General features: G+C 41.0%; 1 protein-coding gene across 1 annotated transcript in view; it reads right to left on the bottom strand.

Moving 5' to 3' along the window:
• Positions 1-473: 473 nt before the first annotated feature.
• LOC311144009 (ubiquitin-conjugating enzyme E2 E3-like) overlaps positions 474-17045 on the bottom strand; it is a 30923-nt gene continuing 14351 nt past the window's right edge. The window contains exons 4-6 of the mRNA XM_084179922.1: positions 8687-8819; positions 3114-3261; positions 474-1323 (exon numbers count right to left, since the gene is read on the bottom strand). Coding sequence (XP_084036048.1) covers positions 1226-1323; positions 3114-3261; positions 8687-8819 — 379 coding nt within the window. The 3' untranslated portion in view covers positions 474-1225. The remainder of the gene's footprint in view (positions 1324-3113; positions 3262-8686; positions 8820-17045) is intronic.

Raw genomic sequence — 17045 nt, 5'->3', positions numbered from 1 at the left:
GCTGCGTCTGATCCCCGCCGATGTGAATCTGACATTTTAGCTGCACTTTAAGTCTAGGTCGATTTGAGCACTGTCTTTTCCTACAGACATCAGTACTCGTAGGGTAAAATGTGTAGAATCAGTATGACATTATACATCGCAAGAGATAAAGGTACGGCAGTTTGCATATCAGTATTTCTGAGTGACTATCTCTATGCAACATAATGATACTGTCCTGTTCGTTTCCCGGGGGACAGGTCCTCCCATTCCTCTCATTATGCATACTGAGCCTGAACAAATTGAGCTTTTGTCTACATCCCAAATGGAACCCTTTTCCCTTCTGTAGTTCACTTCTTTTTTTGCCAAGGCACATAGGGCTTTGGTCAAAAGAAGTGCACTATATAGGGAATATGGTGCCATTCTGGATGCACCCCAGGTTATTGAATGCCAGCTGCTAATGTCAATCATCCAATAGTTTACACTGTACAACTCAACCCTTGGGACAAGTTTATTGTGTTTTGGGGATGTTACAGTGGTGGCTCATCTTTTGCTGAGCTACAAAAAGGTTTAAATGAAATCTCGTTTTCATTACAAATTGACAAAGGTAAAACAGTCACAACAGTATAATGTAACTACATAAGTGGAAATGGGTGTCTGGCTTTCATATAAATGACATCATCATCTCTAATAATCTACATCAGCTAGTTGTTTTTTCTTCTTTAACTTCATACAGATAATGGAGAAGGCTAAAATGCACCATAATATTTGGTTGAGGAATAGTTTCCTTTATTACATCACAAAATACATTTTATTTTTTTATATCCCAAAGAAGCAAGACTTGCAAGTAGAGGCATTTAAACATAGCTAAAATCTACAGCTACAAAATTCTACTCCAATATACATTTACCTGTTATTTGGCATTGTCTTCCGAAAGATGGCGTCATTCTAACGCTCTGTGTTGCCATGAACTATCAGTGCAGACGAAGACGTAGCTGCGCTATCTGACGTGAGACAATGCCTGTTGGGGTCTGCCTATCTCTCTGTCTCTCTTTAGACCCAGTCCTCACAGCAGGGTAAAATGTGGAGGAGTAGAATCAGTAATCAGACAGATACACAGAAGTCCATATTGTAAAGGCTATAAAGATTTGTTGCACAATGTGACGTCGCCTCTGGGACCTTCACACCGCAGGCAGAGGGGCTGGGGGGATGGGGGGGTCAGACAGGACAGGGTCAGGGGTCGTGACCTCTATGTGGCGTATCTCTTGGTCCACTGTCGGGCTATCCTGTCATGCTCGGCTCTGTTGGTCAGGTACTGAGTGGCAATGCTACCAACCAGAGGGTCCGCTGAAGAGAGGAGAGGAGAGGGAGAAGACAGAGAAAAGAGAAAAGAGACGAGCAACGCATTAGTAAGAGGGCTACCTCAGTCTAACATTTTATTTTATTGAACTTTTATTTATACAGGGTGGGTCACCATTGAGACCATGATCTCATTTGCAAGGGAGCCCTGTGAATATGAACATACAATAAATAATATCAATACAAAAAATACAACAAGATTAATCAAAACAAACACAACTCTCACATATCACCACCCTTAAACACGATCTAAACTCTTCAATGGAGACCCACAAGTCTAATTTCAATGTGGCCTGAAGGCTATTCCATGAGTTGGGGGCATTAAAACTAAAAACATTTTCCCCCAGGTCAGTGGAGACCTGTGGGACCTCCAGAACCAGCCAGTCCAGAGAGTGGGTCTGAAAATTGCTGGATCTCCAGTTAATACGTGAGCTGAGGTAGTGGGGGAGTCTCTGAAGAACCGCTTTATATACAAAAAGTAGCCAATGCTGGACCCTTCTGGTAGTCAGAAACTCCCAGCCAACAGAACTATACAAAATGCAGTGATGTGTATGAAAATTGTCCCCAGTGATAAAAAGCAGTGCTAAGTGATAGACTGAATCTAAAGGTTTTAAAGCAGAGGCTGCCACATGCAAGTAGATTATATCATCATAATCAAGTACTGGGAGAAGCGTTGCTTGAACAATCTTACTTCTACTTTCCAAAGTGAGGCAGGATTTATTTCTACAAAAGAAACCCAGCTTAATTCTCAACTTTTTTGTCAATGTGTGTTTTAAAAGAGAGCTTATCATCAATCCAAATACCCAAGTACTTATAATGGGGAACTTGCTCAATTTGGGCTCCCTTCAATGTGCAAATATGCAGGCCCTCAGGGTTAATATTACGAGGCCTAGAAAAAAACATAGACTTCGTTTTATTAGCATTTAGCACTAGTTTAAGATCAGTAAGCGATTTTTGAACTGATTCAAAACCATGCTGAAGGTCATGAATGGCCTACTGTACTGAGGGGGTACAGGAGTAAATAACTGTATGATCCGCGTAGAGATATCAATGTTACAGGCTTTAACAGATAGACCAATATTATTTATATAAATAGTGAAGAGAACATGGCCCAAAATCGACCCCTGCGGCACACCTTTCGTAATAATGAGGAAACTAGATTTGATACCGTCAGTAAGCACACATTGGGTCCTGTCCGTTTGATAGTTCTTGAGCCATTTGCAAGATGCCTGATCTAGGCCTATTTCAGACAACCTTTGAACAAGTAAGAAATGGTCAACCGTATCAAATGCCTTCGACAGGTCAATAAATAAGGCAGCACAATGGTTTTTATGGTCTAAACAATATAGCACATCATCTAAGACAAGTGTAGTTGCTGAAACATTGCTATGTCCAGGTCTAAAACCAGATTGGTGTTCATTAAGAATAGAACGAGAAGTTAAAAAAGTTCTGAGCTGAACGTTGGCCAGGGACTCTAAAACTTTGGCAAGGCAAGATAGCTTGGAAATTGGACGGTAGTTATCCAAGTCAAAAGGATCTCCGTCTTTGTGTAGGGGGAGGACTTGTGCCATTTTCCAGATCTTATGGATCTTAGGGATAACATAACTGTAGAGAGGACAGAGATGAGACACTCATGAATAAGAGGTTTTAGTCATTGGTGTACAGTCATTGGTAAGAGGGAGACCTTAGAGGACCCGTGTCATTTCCCAGGGTTACAGTCTAACATGTGTACAGTATATCTACTGTTTGTCTGATTGGTTGACCGCTGTGTCACTCACCAGGGTTACAGTCTGTGAGCAGGGAGCAGATGGACAGCAGCACCTTGGAGATGGTGAGGGCGGGGCTCCAGTTGTCTTTCAGGATATCCAGGCAGATCACCCCCTGGCTGTTGATGTTACAGTGGTAGATCCTGGTGCGGAACGTCACCTAGGAAAAAACACAAAGTAGATCTAACATCGCCTAGGAAACAACACAAAGTAGATCCAGATCACAGACAGACAGATCACCCCCTGACTGTTGATGTTATAGTCGTAGATCCTGGTGTGGGACGTAACCTAAGAGACCACAGGAAGTAGATCCTGGCTAGGAAACAGCCCAGACAGACAGATCACTACGCCCTGATTGTTTTTTTACTGTGGTAAATCCTCGAATGGAAAGTGACCTGTGGAAGAGGAGGAAATCATGAAACACATTCAGGCCTTATCAGCCAACCAGGCAGATAAAATAAACTACAGTGTTAACAATGGGGTCAATGATAAAGCATGCAAGGGTTACTGTAATTCACCAGCAAAACCTTTAACTGTGTACAGTCGACAAGAAGCATTGCGTCAAAGGAGCTAGAACATTCCCAATCCACACCTCCCAGTCTGCAGATACTATAGTCACCTAAACTTCACAAAGCTAAACCACACATCCTTCACCTTTCACCATGTCCCAACATTTGCCCTTATAAAACAGAAAAACATAATTAGGTCACCATAGATGAGAGACAGGGAGACCCCAGGCCAGGAGCAAATGGTGTGTGAACATCTATTGACCTTTCCATGCAATCTCAAGTAGGGCCATGGTCGGTGACATACGCTTAAGCTTGGTCTCTTAACATCCCATTGAGGCCTTTTCCCTCTGAGCAGACCTTGTCTGCGTCCCAAATAAAATAGAACCCTATTCCCTATATAGTGCACTACTTGTCAATAGTAGTGCATTATATAGGGAGTAGGGTGCCATTTGGGACCAAGTCCTTAATGTAGGGAAAACCAATTAGACCAGGCACGGAGGAGGATCTTAATGATAGCACTGGCTGTTTATGCCTTTGACATTAGAGGGAGAGAAAGAGAAGAAAGAAAGAAAGAAAGAGAGAGAGAGAGAGAGAGAGAGAGAGAGAGAGAGAGAGAGAGAGAGAGAGAGAGAGAGAGAGAAGATATAGACATATAGAGATATAGAAAGGAGGGAGTCAGACACAGCCATACCACCCTGGGTAATCAGTAGCATGGATGGGGACAACTGCATGCCTGTGAACAAGTCTTCTCTGTCTCTCTCCAGTCAAACTGTTTGTGCCATCTATATGACATGTTATTTGAAACCAGACGAGCCAGACTCCGTCTTTTATTACCATAACCACTGTAAAGGCTAATCCCATCACTGGGGATTTGTGCTTAATAATGTAACTGCTGGACCAAGCAAACATATCATGACACAGTCCAGTGTAGAGTGGTAAAACATTTAGTTCCGTGGCTAATTTCGCCTAAATGTTTTTGTCTGTTTGTTTTTATGTGAAATGGGGTGGAAATAACCATAGTAGCTAGCTCCCCTCCACTCCCAGAAAGCAATTATGATCCAGATTATATCCAGCTCCTGTATAGTTTTATCAGAAACATAATAGGCAGTGTAGCCTTCTGTTAGAAGTCTGTATTAACCCTTTGACGTGTACGTGATCCCTGCAGCGTTCCATCGCAAATATGTGATTGGAACAGTAGCAACAGATGCAAACTTCATCATCCAAACATCACACGGAACACATCCACAGCCAAACTCATTCCATAAACCAGTCTAAATAACAGTTTGCACTGACAAAAAAACAAAACCTAAGTTAGCGACCTAACAGCTAGACTTGTTTAGAATGTACCACATCTCTGGTGAGCACACAGGAGAAATGTGATATTGTTTAGAAAAGTGATGTGTGGCAGCTAAGCTAACAGATGCTAAATTCTTTATGATGGCAGCCATGTTTGTTTATGTTTGACAAGCGAAAATGCCCTAATCCCAGAATGCCATTCACTATAAGACACAAATAAACAAAGTCAAAGATGGCTGCGCCAATTGCCTGAAAAATATGAACTTAGTTTGGCCACTTTTCAGCATATTACAAATCTAGCCTACTGCCTAGCCTAACTGTAGCGTGAAAGCTAAACAGCGATGAAACCATTTTAGGGGGGTTTGTGGGAGGGGGTTAATTTAATTTGTGGGGGGTTTTCAAGTCCATGGGGGGTAGAAATGGGGGAAGGTATCGTGGGGGGATATGATGCAGGAAATATTACTATGATGGGGGATTTATCATTAAATGGAGGGCAAACACAGGAGAAGTTTATACGCTAAATAAGAATAAAACCCCTGGAAAGGGGGGTTTGAGCTGGCAACCCTGAGGTACCATAGTTACAATCTGATGCCGCGTTCAAAACAACTGGGAACTTGGAACTCGTAAATCTCAGACTTCCGACTTCAGTGCGTTCAACACAACTGGGACCTCTGAAAAAAAACGAGCTCAGACTGGGAATAATCATCCAACTCGGAATTCCAACTCGGGAACTTGGGCCTCTTTCTAGAGCTCCGACATTCTGACCTGAAGATCACTGTCATGATTTGATCTCGTATTTTTCTGAGTTCCCAGTTGTCTTGAAACCACCATAAGTCAGTCGAGTGAACTATCCCTTCACCTCGTTTTGTTATAACATCTTTGGTCTGACAGACACTTACGTGACAACCAAAATGCATTGTATGATGTCAACAAACACAGCTGGCAAATAGCTTAGCATTAGCTCATCATAATCAGTACAACCTTCAAAAAAGTATTTTACACACATCATATGTGTCCATTACAATATATGCAAGAATCGGAATGCATGTTTTGTCACCAGTACTTGAAAACATGTGAATAAAACAGTAAATACATTATGCTCCATACATACAGTGCTATGAAAAAGTATTTGCCCCCTTTCTAATTTTCTCTACTTTTGCATTTTTGTGATACTGAATGTTATCAGATCTTCAACCAAAACCTAATATTAGATAAAGGGAACATAACTGAAAAAATAACACAACAATTACATATTTATTTCATTTATTTCATAAACAAAGTTATGCAACACCCAATTCCCCTGTGTGAAAAAGTAATTGCCCCCTTACACTCAATAACTGGTTGTTCCACCTTTAGCTGCAATGACTCCAACCAAATGCTTCCTGTAGTTGTTGATCAGTCTCTCACGTCGCTGTGGAGGAATTTTGGCCCACTCTTCCATGCAGAACTGCTTTAACTCAGTGACGTGTGGGTTTTCAAGCATGAACTGCTTGTTTCAAGTCCTGCCACAACATCTCAATTGGGATTAGGTCTGGACTTTGACTAGGCCATTCCAAAACTTCCAATTTGTTGCTTTTTAGAAATGTTAATGTAGACTTGATTGTGTGTTTTGGATCATTGTCTTGCTGCATGACCCAGCTGCGCTTCAGCTTCAGCTCACAGACGGATGGTCTGACATTCTCCTGTAGAATTATCTGATACAGAGCAGAATTCATGGTTCCTTCTATTAAGGCAAGTCGTCCAGGTCCTGAGGCAGCAAAGCATCCCCAAACCATCACACCACCACCACCATGCTTGACCTTTGGTATGATGTTCTTACTGTGGAGTTTGGTATTCGCCAGGCATTACTGGAACCCTGTCGTCCAAAAAGTTATACTTTTGAATCATCTGTCCATAGAACGTTCTTCCAAGAGTCTTGATGATCATCCAGGTGCTTTTTGGCAAACTTTAGTCAACTTTTTGGATGAGATGGGTCCCATTATGCCTGGGTCATGCAGCAAGACAATGATCCAAAACACACAATCAAGTCTACATGAACATTTCTAAAAAGCAACAAATTGGAAGTTTTGGAATGGCCTAGTCAAAGTCCAGACCTAATCCCAATTGAGATGTTGTGGCAGGACTTGAAACGAGCAGTTCATGCTTGAAAACCCACACGTCACTGAGTTAAAGCAGTTCTGCATGGAAGAGTGGGCCAAAATTCCTCCACAGCGACATGAGAGACTGATCAACAACTACAGGAAGCATTTGGTTGGAGTCATTGCAGCTAAAGGTGGAACAACCAGTTATTGAGTGTAAGGGGGCAATTACTTTTTCACACAGGGGAATTGGGTGTTGCATAACTTTGTTTATGAAATAAATATGTAATTGTTGTGTTATTTTTTCAGTTATGTTCCCTTTATCTAATATTAGGTTTTGGTTGAAGATCTGATAACATTCAGTATCACAAATTTGCAAAAGTAGAGAAAATTAGAAAGGGGGCGAGTACTTTTTCATAGCACTGTACATACGGTGTGCTACAGTAGAAACGACAACACGACATACAGAAAATAAGACACTTACTTTGATAGGAACGCACACATGTCCAAAGTTATTATTTGTAAGGAAAACAACAATGAAGGCAATGCGAGCGCCAGCCGGAAAATGTGCCAGGGGGAAAAGTTTGTGCAAGGCCTGTTCTGACTAGAGATGCGCAATGTCTTCATACTTAATTTGGGGAAGTGCTTGGTCTCTCGTCAAAGAGAGAAGTTTGCCTCAGTAAAGCCTCAAACATAAATTGTCCGCAACAGTGAAATGGGCTACATTTTATGTGAATTAATGAGGAGGTGGAACACACCTCAATTCAAACTGTTATTAGAAAATAAAACTTGTTAGAAAATAATTTGAAATTGACAAGTTGAAACATAGCCTATAGACAATTAGCAGGCAGCGTGTCTTGGTTTGAGGGCAGCGCGGGTTAACTGTCCTGTTGCATAACAATCAAATTTTGGAACATTGAGTGCACTCTGATATCACACGCATAAAAAAACTCACACTGGGGCGACCGTTAGAGATATTTGGAACTCACACGTGAAAAGGTTAATGAGAATATATGCTGCAAACTCAGTAAATGGCTCTAAAAAAAGAGTCCCTGCAGTGTCTATAACACACAGAGCCTACATCCCAAACAGCACCCTATTACCTATATAGTGCACTACGTTTGACCAGGGCCCTGGTCAAACGTAGTGCACTATGTAGGGAATAGGGTGCCATTTGGGGGACCCATACATACTTTGCTGGGCTTCTCTCTTAGTGCCGAGTATCACACAGCCACAAAGTCACGTCTGACTGAGACTGAAACCACAACTGCTGCCTGTCTCTCGCTCTCAATAATAACAGCATTGTGTTAAACGGTTCAGGGTTATTCTGGTCCCCTGGTCTCCACAGTCATATGACAGTAGAGCAGAGCGCTGTAGTGTAACTGCTACTGTGTAGTGCGTAGTAGCCTCAAGGAGACGACGGCCGGGTGGCGCCACAGTTAGTCAACAAACACAAGACAAGACATCATGTTTATCAGCCTCAGGGTTTCAACTGATGACCTCAACAAACTGCTCTCAGACCTGACCTCCATGTAGAACGATAGAGGACTAGCTGCAGACAGAGGCTACGTACCAAATTACACCATATTCCCTACTTAGTGCATTACTTTTGAAAAGAGCTGTGTGGGCCATGTTACTGAGCTGTTAACTGTTAATACTCCGACCTCTAAAACTATAAAGCAAGTGATTAAAGATACAGTACCTTCGGTGGCTTGAAGGGGTAGTCGGATGAGAAGGTGATATCTAAGAAGAAGACCCCTCCCTCGTACACCGAGCCTGGTGGTCCTAGGATGGTGGATCTCCATTCATAGATGTTGTCTCCCTTCGGTCCCGCACTGCAAACACACAAAGACAGCAGCACAGAGTGAGTGAAACACCTTCATATTTTTGGCTTTATTGTTAAGCCTGACGAAGACTTTCAAGTATAAATGTTGCACTCAATAAAACTTTGGAAGCATTCAATAGTGTGTAGGTACCTTTTTTCTTTCATAACTTTACTTTATTTACATTTTAGTCATTTAGCAGACGCTCTTATCCAGAGCGACTTACAGTTAGTGAGTGCATAATTTTTTTTTTTCATACTGGTCCCCCGTGGGAAACGAACCCACAACCCTGGCGTTGCAAACGCCATGCTCTACCCTGCTGCTACCTATTACACCTCAGTTCCTCAGTTAGAGACCCACATCACTCCTCCAGTCCTTTTAAATTGATATAAAGGGGAGAGTAAGACAGTCAAGGCTCTGCTGTAGAAGCAGGAGAGATAGCTATGTGTTAATGTAGCACCCAGGCACTCAGGTGAATGAGGGGGTGGAGGCTAGGGCTGTTACGGTGTCCGTATTACCACCACACCGGCGGTCACGAGTCATGAAGGCAGCCAATTTCCACTTGACGGTTTAGTCACGGTAATTAGGCTTCTGGTGGTAATTAGTAGCCTGACAAACTTGCTAACTACCTGATACTCAGAACACTACTGTCCCTCTAATCACTCTGACATCAATGCAAATGTAATTGAAAATCTAATCAAACACTTCATGAGAGCCAATGAGCTCATGTTGCGCAACATTTCTATAGGCTATGCAATTCTGTGAGAAAACAGAGATAGCCTCTATTAAAAAGAGGAGGATCCCATCAGCTTTCTATAGGCTAGGCCTACTACAGTGCCTTGCAAAAGTATTCATCCCCCTTGGCGTTTTTCCTATTTTGTTGCATTACAACCTGTATTTTAATTGATTTTTATTTGGATTTCATGTAATGGACATACACAAAATAGTCCAAATTGGTGAAGTGAAATGAAAAAAATTACTTGTTTCAGAAAATTCTAAAAAATAAATAATGGAAAAGTGGTGCGTGTATATATATTCACCCCCTTTGCTATTAAGGCCCTAAATAAGATCTGGTGCAACCAATTACCTTCAGAAGTCACATAATTAGTTAAATAAAGTCCACCTGTGTGCAATCTAAGTGTCACATGATCTGTCACATGTTCTCAGTATATATACACCTGTTCTGAAAAGCCCCAGAGTCTGCAACACCACTAAGCAAGGGGCACCACCAAGCAAGCGGCACCATGAAGACCAAGGAGCTCTCCAAACAGGTCCTGGACAAAGTTTTGGAGAAGTACAGATCAAGGTTGGGTTATAAAAAAATATCTGAAACTTTGAACATCCCACGGAGCACCATTAAATCCATTATTAAAAAATTTAAAGAATATGGCACCACAACAAACCTGCCAAGAGAGGGCTTGGAATGGCCTAGTCAAAGCCCAGACCTCAATCCAATTGAGAATCTGGGTATGACTTAAAGATTGCTGTACACCAGTGGAACCCATCCAATTTGAAGGAGCTGGAGCAGTTTTGCCTTGAAGAATGGGCAAAAATCCCAGTGGCTAGATGTGCCAAGCTTATAGAGACATACCCCAAGAGACTTGCAGCTGTAATTGCTGCAAAAGGTGGCTCTACAAATCAATTTTAATTCCAGGTTGTAAGGCAACAAAATAGTAAAAATGCCAAGGGGGGTGAATACTTTTGCAAGCCACTGTATATTTATTTCTCAACTTTCCTAATATTAAGAACATTGCTTCTCTTTACAACAGGAGTGTAGCCTACCTGGCTGGCATGAAAATGAACCACGGGAAAAGCGTCCTCCATTCGCTATTGAAGTGCATAGATGACATGTCTTTTTTTCCCCTGCCCCTGTTTCGTGACAGGAGCATGATAATGGTCCATTCTAAATCAAAACAATTTCACACATACATATGTTGTATATGTAAAGACAAGATTGAATCAAGAATAGTCTGATGGGTGACAATATTAGCCTATCACTTAATGATATATTATCAAAAGCATTACATGCATAATTGCATTTGCAGTCACTTTTGAGAATGGTGTTTTCCCGCTAATTGATTGCATTTTGGAACATACGCGCTTATAGCCTACTGCCGTGTGCACATTGCTGCACTTATAATGTGAAGAAATAGCCTAATAGTTTATCAAAATGTTAAGCTAAACGTTCTGATCTGTTGCGTCAGCCTCATTACTTTTAAAAGGTTTTTTGATGCTAGTGGTTGTATTAATTTGGGATCTATCGCATCCCTCAACTGTCCCAGACTATGTTTGGAATATGTGTTTCTCACACAGAATAGAATAGGTCAACTTTTGTTCTATGGGGGATAGTAGATTGAAATAGGCTAGTGCTTTTGCTGTTCATTAGGCCTACTCATCTTGTTGGCTGATGAAAAGTAAATGTGGACAGTTCTTCAATATGCGCCTCGGAATTCGATAAGGACGTATGCAGTTGCGTCCCCAATGTGTCTGTCTTCACTTGTAGCCTGTGAGAAGAACCCCATCACGTGACGGGCATTTGCTAATAAGAATTGAGACATCTGAGAGAGCCATGTGAGTGAGAGGTGCTTCGGGCACACAGCCGGGAGAAGGGAATTATAATTATTATATTCAGCCCAAGGGCACAACGGCCACTGTCCGCAAAAGGCATGGATTATTTTAGGGGGCATTACGGTCACACAAAGGGGATGCCACCAGGAAATTCGAGGCATTATCAAGTGCTTGTCAAATTGTGAATGAGAGACTGATGAAGTGTGTGCAGCCTGCGCAAAAAACAAAGCAGAGCTCATGCCTGTCATGCAACATTTTTCAAATCATAATTAGAGTCGCATCATGCAGCCTTAGAATGTATTAAAAATCAAAACATATAGCCCAACATTTGTATCACAACTAAAGTTGCATAAATAACTCTAAATTAAGCATATAGGAGGACCTGTTTCTTTGTTAACCGCTCAACACAGAATAGCCACGTGTGCACTCCCTCAAATCGTTTAGAGAAAATATCCTTTCTATTTTATTCAGCTATGTTCAATTGTATTATTCACACTATAAAATAATATAAAATCATGCCACAGAATTCTAAGCAAATCTTGTCTGCTAAATCAACTAGAATGGCATAGCCAGATCAGGGCTTAACATAAGGACAACTCAGAGTATGCTATTCTGTTCTTCTGAAATAGACTACATTTTCTTCATATCATGTTTCATCATACCAGTCTAAAATAAATAATGCATTTATTGTGATGGTGACGGCTATATAACATGGATTTATTTGACTTTTTAAATGTAATGTTCCAAAGGTCTGCATCAGTGGCTTGTAGGCTATGTGTGGAAGCCAGGAGATGCTAAATGTGTTTATGTTAATTAACGGTCAATTACCGTGAGACTGGCAGTTATTTGCTTGACAATCACCGGCTGACAAAATGTCATGACCGCCACAGCCCTAGTGGAGGCTGCCTTGAGCAGACAGACACTTATCTACACTGTCCTCACTCTTCACCCTCCGCTCTATTACCATGTGATGAAAATAAATCACACACACACGTGCACGCTCTCACGTACACACGCACACACACACTCCACCAGCATGTCTGTCAGTAGCCTTGAAATATATATATATAGAGAGAGATAGAAAGAAAGAGAGAGAGAGAGTTGCCAGGACCACAAATACAAATTCCATCTAGACACCGTTGCCCTAGAGCACACAAAAAACTATACCTACTTTGATGGAAATGTTTATGTTTGTGCTTTTCTAATAACCAATTTCTGTGTTCATGCAAGTGACTTATTGAACGCCTGGGAGAAATCCTCACTGTAGTATCTGCAATTTGGCAGTATACCCAGAGTGTCAAAGTCTCAGCTTGGAGAGAAGAAGCCTCGTGAGGTATTGGTCTGTCACATGAATGATAACAAATGTTAAGGATAAATTAATGATGAATAATGAACAAGCTAAATCATGCAAATATTACTTTCTGTGTAAGTATATAAGAGAACTAACGGGACTGCCCCGGAAGAGCTCCTGACAGACGTTCACTATGGTGCATCAAGTTTGTTGGAACCTCTACAGTTAACTGATAATAAACAATTATTCATTTAAGATTGACTTCGAGTGTCCCTGTGTAAGAATTTCCACTACAATTTGGCATCACGAACCCGATTATCGTTTCTGCCTGCGGAGCTATCCAGTGCAGGTCTGCGAGGAAAACCGGTGGCGCATTTTATGAAGCGTGAGGGAAATTCCGTCTGACCAAAAGACGACGAGACCCGCCCAGACCAGACCCTTACTGTGAGCTGCCCAGGAGGAGACACATCATCTGCGAACATTTGAGGGATGGTAACTGATTTCCGTAAGTCAATTTAAATGAATCTGTATGGAAAAAAATTATAACAAATAAAAGGCGAGTAACTCATAAAAAGATACCCATAGTCTTATAGAGAGAAGGCTATTCACTAGTCTTATGAGAAGACTAGAGCGAGGGTGTAACGGTACCATGGAATGACCAGCTGACAGATAATAAATAATTATTCATTTAAGATTGACTTCGCGTGTCCCTGTGTAAGAATTTCCACGACACTACCTCGGCCTAAACATCAGCACCACAGGTAACTTCCACAAAGCTGTGAATGATCTGAGAGACAAGGCAAGAAGGGCCTTCTATACCATCAAAAGGAACATATAATTCTACAATTAGGATCTGGCTAAAAATACTTCAATCAGTTATAGAACCCCATTGCACTTTATGGTTGTGAGGTCAGGGTTCCGCTCCCGAGTGGCGCAGCGGTCTAAGGCACTCAGTGCTTGAGGCGTCACTACAGACCCCATGGTTCGATTCCAGGCTGTATCACAACCGGCCGTGAGGGTGGTGAGAGAGAGAGAGACCCTGCACACCCTAGCAGACAAACAAACAAACCAAAACTTCAAAAAAGCTTTTGACTCAATTTGGCATGAGGGTCTGCTATACAAATGGATGAAAAGCGGTATTGGTGGAAAAACATACAACATTATAAAATCCATGTACACAAATGGTTAAAATTGGCAAAAGACACACATTTATTTCCACAGTGCCGTTGGGTGAGACAGGGATGCAGCTTAAGCCCCACCCTCTTCAATATATATATCAACGAATTGGCGAGGGCACTAGAACAGTCTGCAGCACCCAACCTCACCCTACTAGAATCTGAAGACAAATGTCTACTGTTTGCTGATGATCTGGTGCTTCTGTCCCCAACCAAGGAGGGCCTGTTAATTTGTTATTGTTTATTTCACTTTTGTTTATTATCTATTTCACTTGCTTTGGCAATCTAAACATATGTTTCCCATGCCAATAAAGCCCCTTGAATTGAAATGAGAGACCGAGAGAGAGAGAGGCTTCTCACCACTCACACTCCACTACCCTCTCAGTAAAGTACTAGACACATCGTCAATAGAAGGACTCTGATCTAAAGGACAGAGGGACAGAATGTCAAAACAGGTGATGATGCTTTAATTATAGCTGTCTGTCCTTCACTGGAGATATGCGGTGGTAGAGACATATTTATCTATTTACCGCCTCCCTCCATGCATCAATCTGACAAGCCTTCAGCAAGGCCATGTTAAGCCATTCTATGAGCTGAAAGCCTGGTTGTCTGAGAGATGCTCCCTCACCTTGTTAACTGATCTCACTGTTACTATACAGGAAACTTTCATTTAGAAATGACTGTAAATCTAGCCTGGTACCAAATATGTTTCCCCTGTATAGCTATGACCAATAGAGTCGTGATACAGGACTAACAGATCTGGGACCAGGCTAATGTAAACATGTCCCTTAATGTTTATATCTCAAGGAAATTAGGATGTGTTATGTGTTGAGTTCCAAAACCTACAACCTGTTCAGTTCACATGGAGGAGATAAATGACTAATTTAATTTCCTGGTCAAGATGACAAAATCTCTTTCTTCTACCAGCATCACTGCTGTCTGAGAAATCCAACAGCCTAGACCAGTCTTTACTATTCTCCTCAGTGTTTCCCCTACATGCAAAAAACTTAAATGTAATAATAATCATTTATTTTTATTATGTAGATCTATGCCCCAAGAAGACCTAGTGTGTATGCGAGATGAGAAGGGTTTCTAAAAACCTGTTATGGGGTATTGTGTGTAGATTGATGATACTTTTTATTTATTTAATCAATTTTAGAATAAGGCTGTAACATAAGAAAATGTGGAACAAGTGAAGGGGTCTGAATACTTTCCGAATGCACTGTACATTATCCCAAAATGGTGTCAATTTGTCACATGACCACAGCATATGTAATAGGGTTCCTTTGTGCTTTTGGCATCTCCAACAGAGATGTGACATTTCTGGATGCATTACATGCGTACTGGCAGGAATGTAGTAAATCCTATGAATTATTTTAAATTGCAGTAGTTTATGTCTTAGGTTGTAGGAGCATGTATGAGATAGTTTGGACACACCTACTCATTCCAGGGTTTTTCTTTATTTTTACTATTTTCTACATTGTAGAATAATAGTGAAGACATCAAAACTATGAAATAACACATATGGAATCATGTAGTAACCAAAAAAGTGTTATACAAATCAAAATATATTTTATATTTGAGATTCTTCAAAGTAGCCACCCTTTACCTTGATGACAGCTTTGCATACTCTAGGCATTCTCTCAACCAGCTTCATGAGGTAGTCACCTGGAATGCATTTCAATGTGTGCCTTGTTAAAAGTTAATTTGTGTAATTTCTTTCCTTCTTAATGCGTTTGAGCCAATCAGTTGTGTTGTGACAAGGTAGGGGTGGTATACAGAAGATAGCCCTATTTGGTAAAAGACCAAGTCCATATTATGGCAAGAAGGCTCAAATAAGCAAAGAGAAATGACAGTCCATCATTACTTGAAGACATGTAGGTCAGTCAATACGGAACATTTCAAGAACTTTGAAAGTTTCTGCAAGTGCAGTCGCAAAAACCATCAAGCGCTATAATGAAATTAGCTCTCATGAGGACCGCCACAGGAAAGGAAGACCCAGAGTTACCTCTGCTACAGAGGATAAGTTCATTAGAGTTAACTGCACCTCAGATTGCAGCCCAAATAAATGCTTCACAGAGTTCAAGTAAGACACACCTCAACATCAACTGTTCAGAGGAGACTGCGTGAATCAGGCCTTCATGGTCGAATTGCTGCAAAGAAACCACTACTAAAGGACACCAATAAGAAGAAGAGACTTGCCTGGGCCAAGAAACACGAGCAATGGACATTAGACCAGTGGAAATCTGTCCTTTGGTCTGATGAGTCCAAATTTGAGATTTTTGATTCCAACCGCCGTGTCTTTGTGAGACGCAGAGTAGGTGAACGGATGATCTCCGCAGATCAGGTGTTTATTGTGTTTATATTCGAGCTTCAAAGTGTTCAACTGTTGAAGGGTGTCAACATTTCTATCTAAACTGTGTTTAGATAGAAAGTTGTGGATTTTCTGTTCTAGTATTTCTAATTCTTTATGTGTGTTATTTTTCTTATGTGAAGAGTAAGACATGATACACTCTCTCATTAATGCTTTGAGAGTTTCCCAGACAACAGTTGGGCATACTTCATTAACGTCATTTAGCAGACGCTCTTATCCAGAGCGACTTACAGTTTAGTGAGTGCATAAATGTTTTCCATACTGGCCCCCCGTGGGAATCGAACCCACAACCCTGGCGTTGCAAGCGCCATGCTCTACCAACTGAGCTACACGGGACCTACACATTATCTACATTTTTTTCCAAAAAACATTTCTATCAGTGTGTTGAGATATGAGGTAAACTCCTTATCTCCAAGTAACATTGTGTTGAATCGCCATGTCTTTTTTATTGGTATAGGAGGTTTGATCTTAAATGTGAAGGACAATGGGCTATGGCCTTTAACTATTCCATGAAGGTATTTACATTCAGAAACACAGTCAATTAAAGAAAAGTTTACAATAAAAAAGTTAATTCTTGAGTTGTGGACGTGAGAGTAATAGGAGTATTGTCTTTCAGTTGGATGTTTATATAGACCCATCTCTTTGATGTTGTGGTATGTATAATATTCCCGTTACATTGAGATAGTTTTAGTTTAAGGTCATTAAATTTGAGCAATAACAATTCAGTAAAGTGACTTTTTCTTGTGCTCGATTTCATTTTACCATTATAAAACGTCCATTTTGGTCTATCGTAATTTCTGTAGACTTCAATGGGACTTTTTCTATGCTGC

The sequence above is a fragment of the Coregonus lavaretus genome (genome assembly GCF_964263955.1).
Source record: "Coregonus lavaretus genome assembly, chromosome: 16".
Taxonomy (NCBI): Eukaryota; Metazoa; Chordata; class Actinopteri; order Salmoniformes; family Salmonidae; genus Coregonus; species Coregonus lavaretus.
Note: the sequence above shows the minus strand (reverse complement) of the source record. Positions and strands in the feature narration are given on the sequence as shown.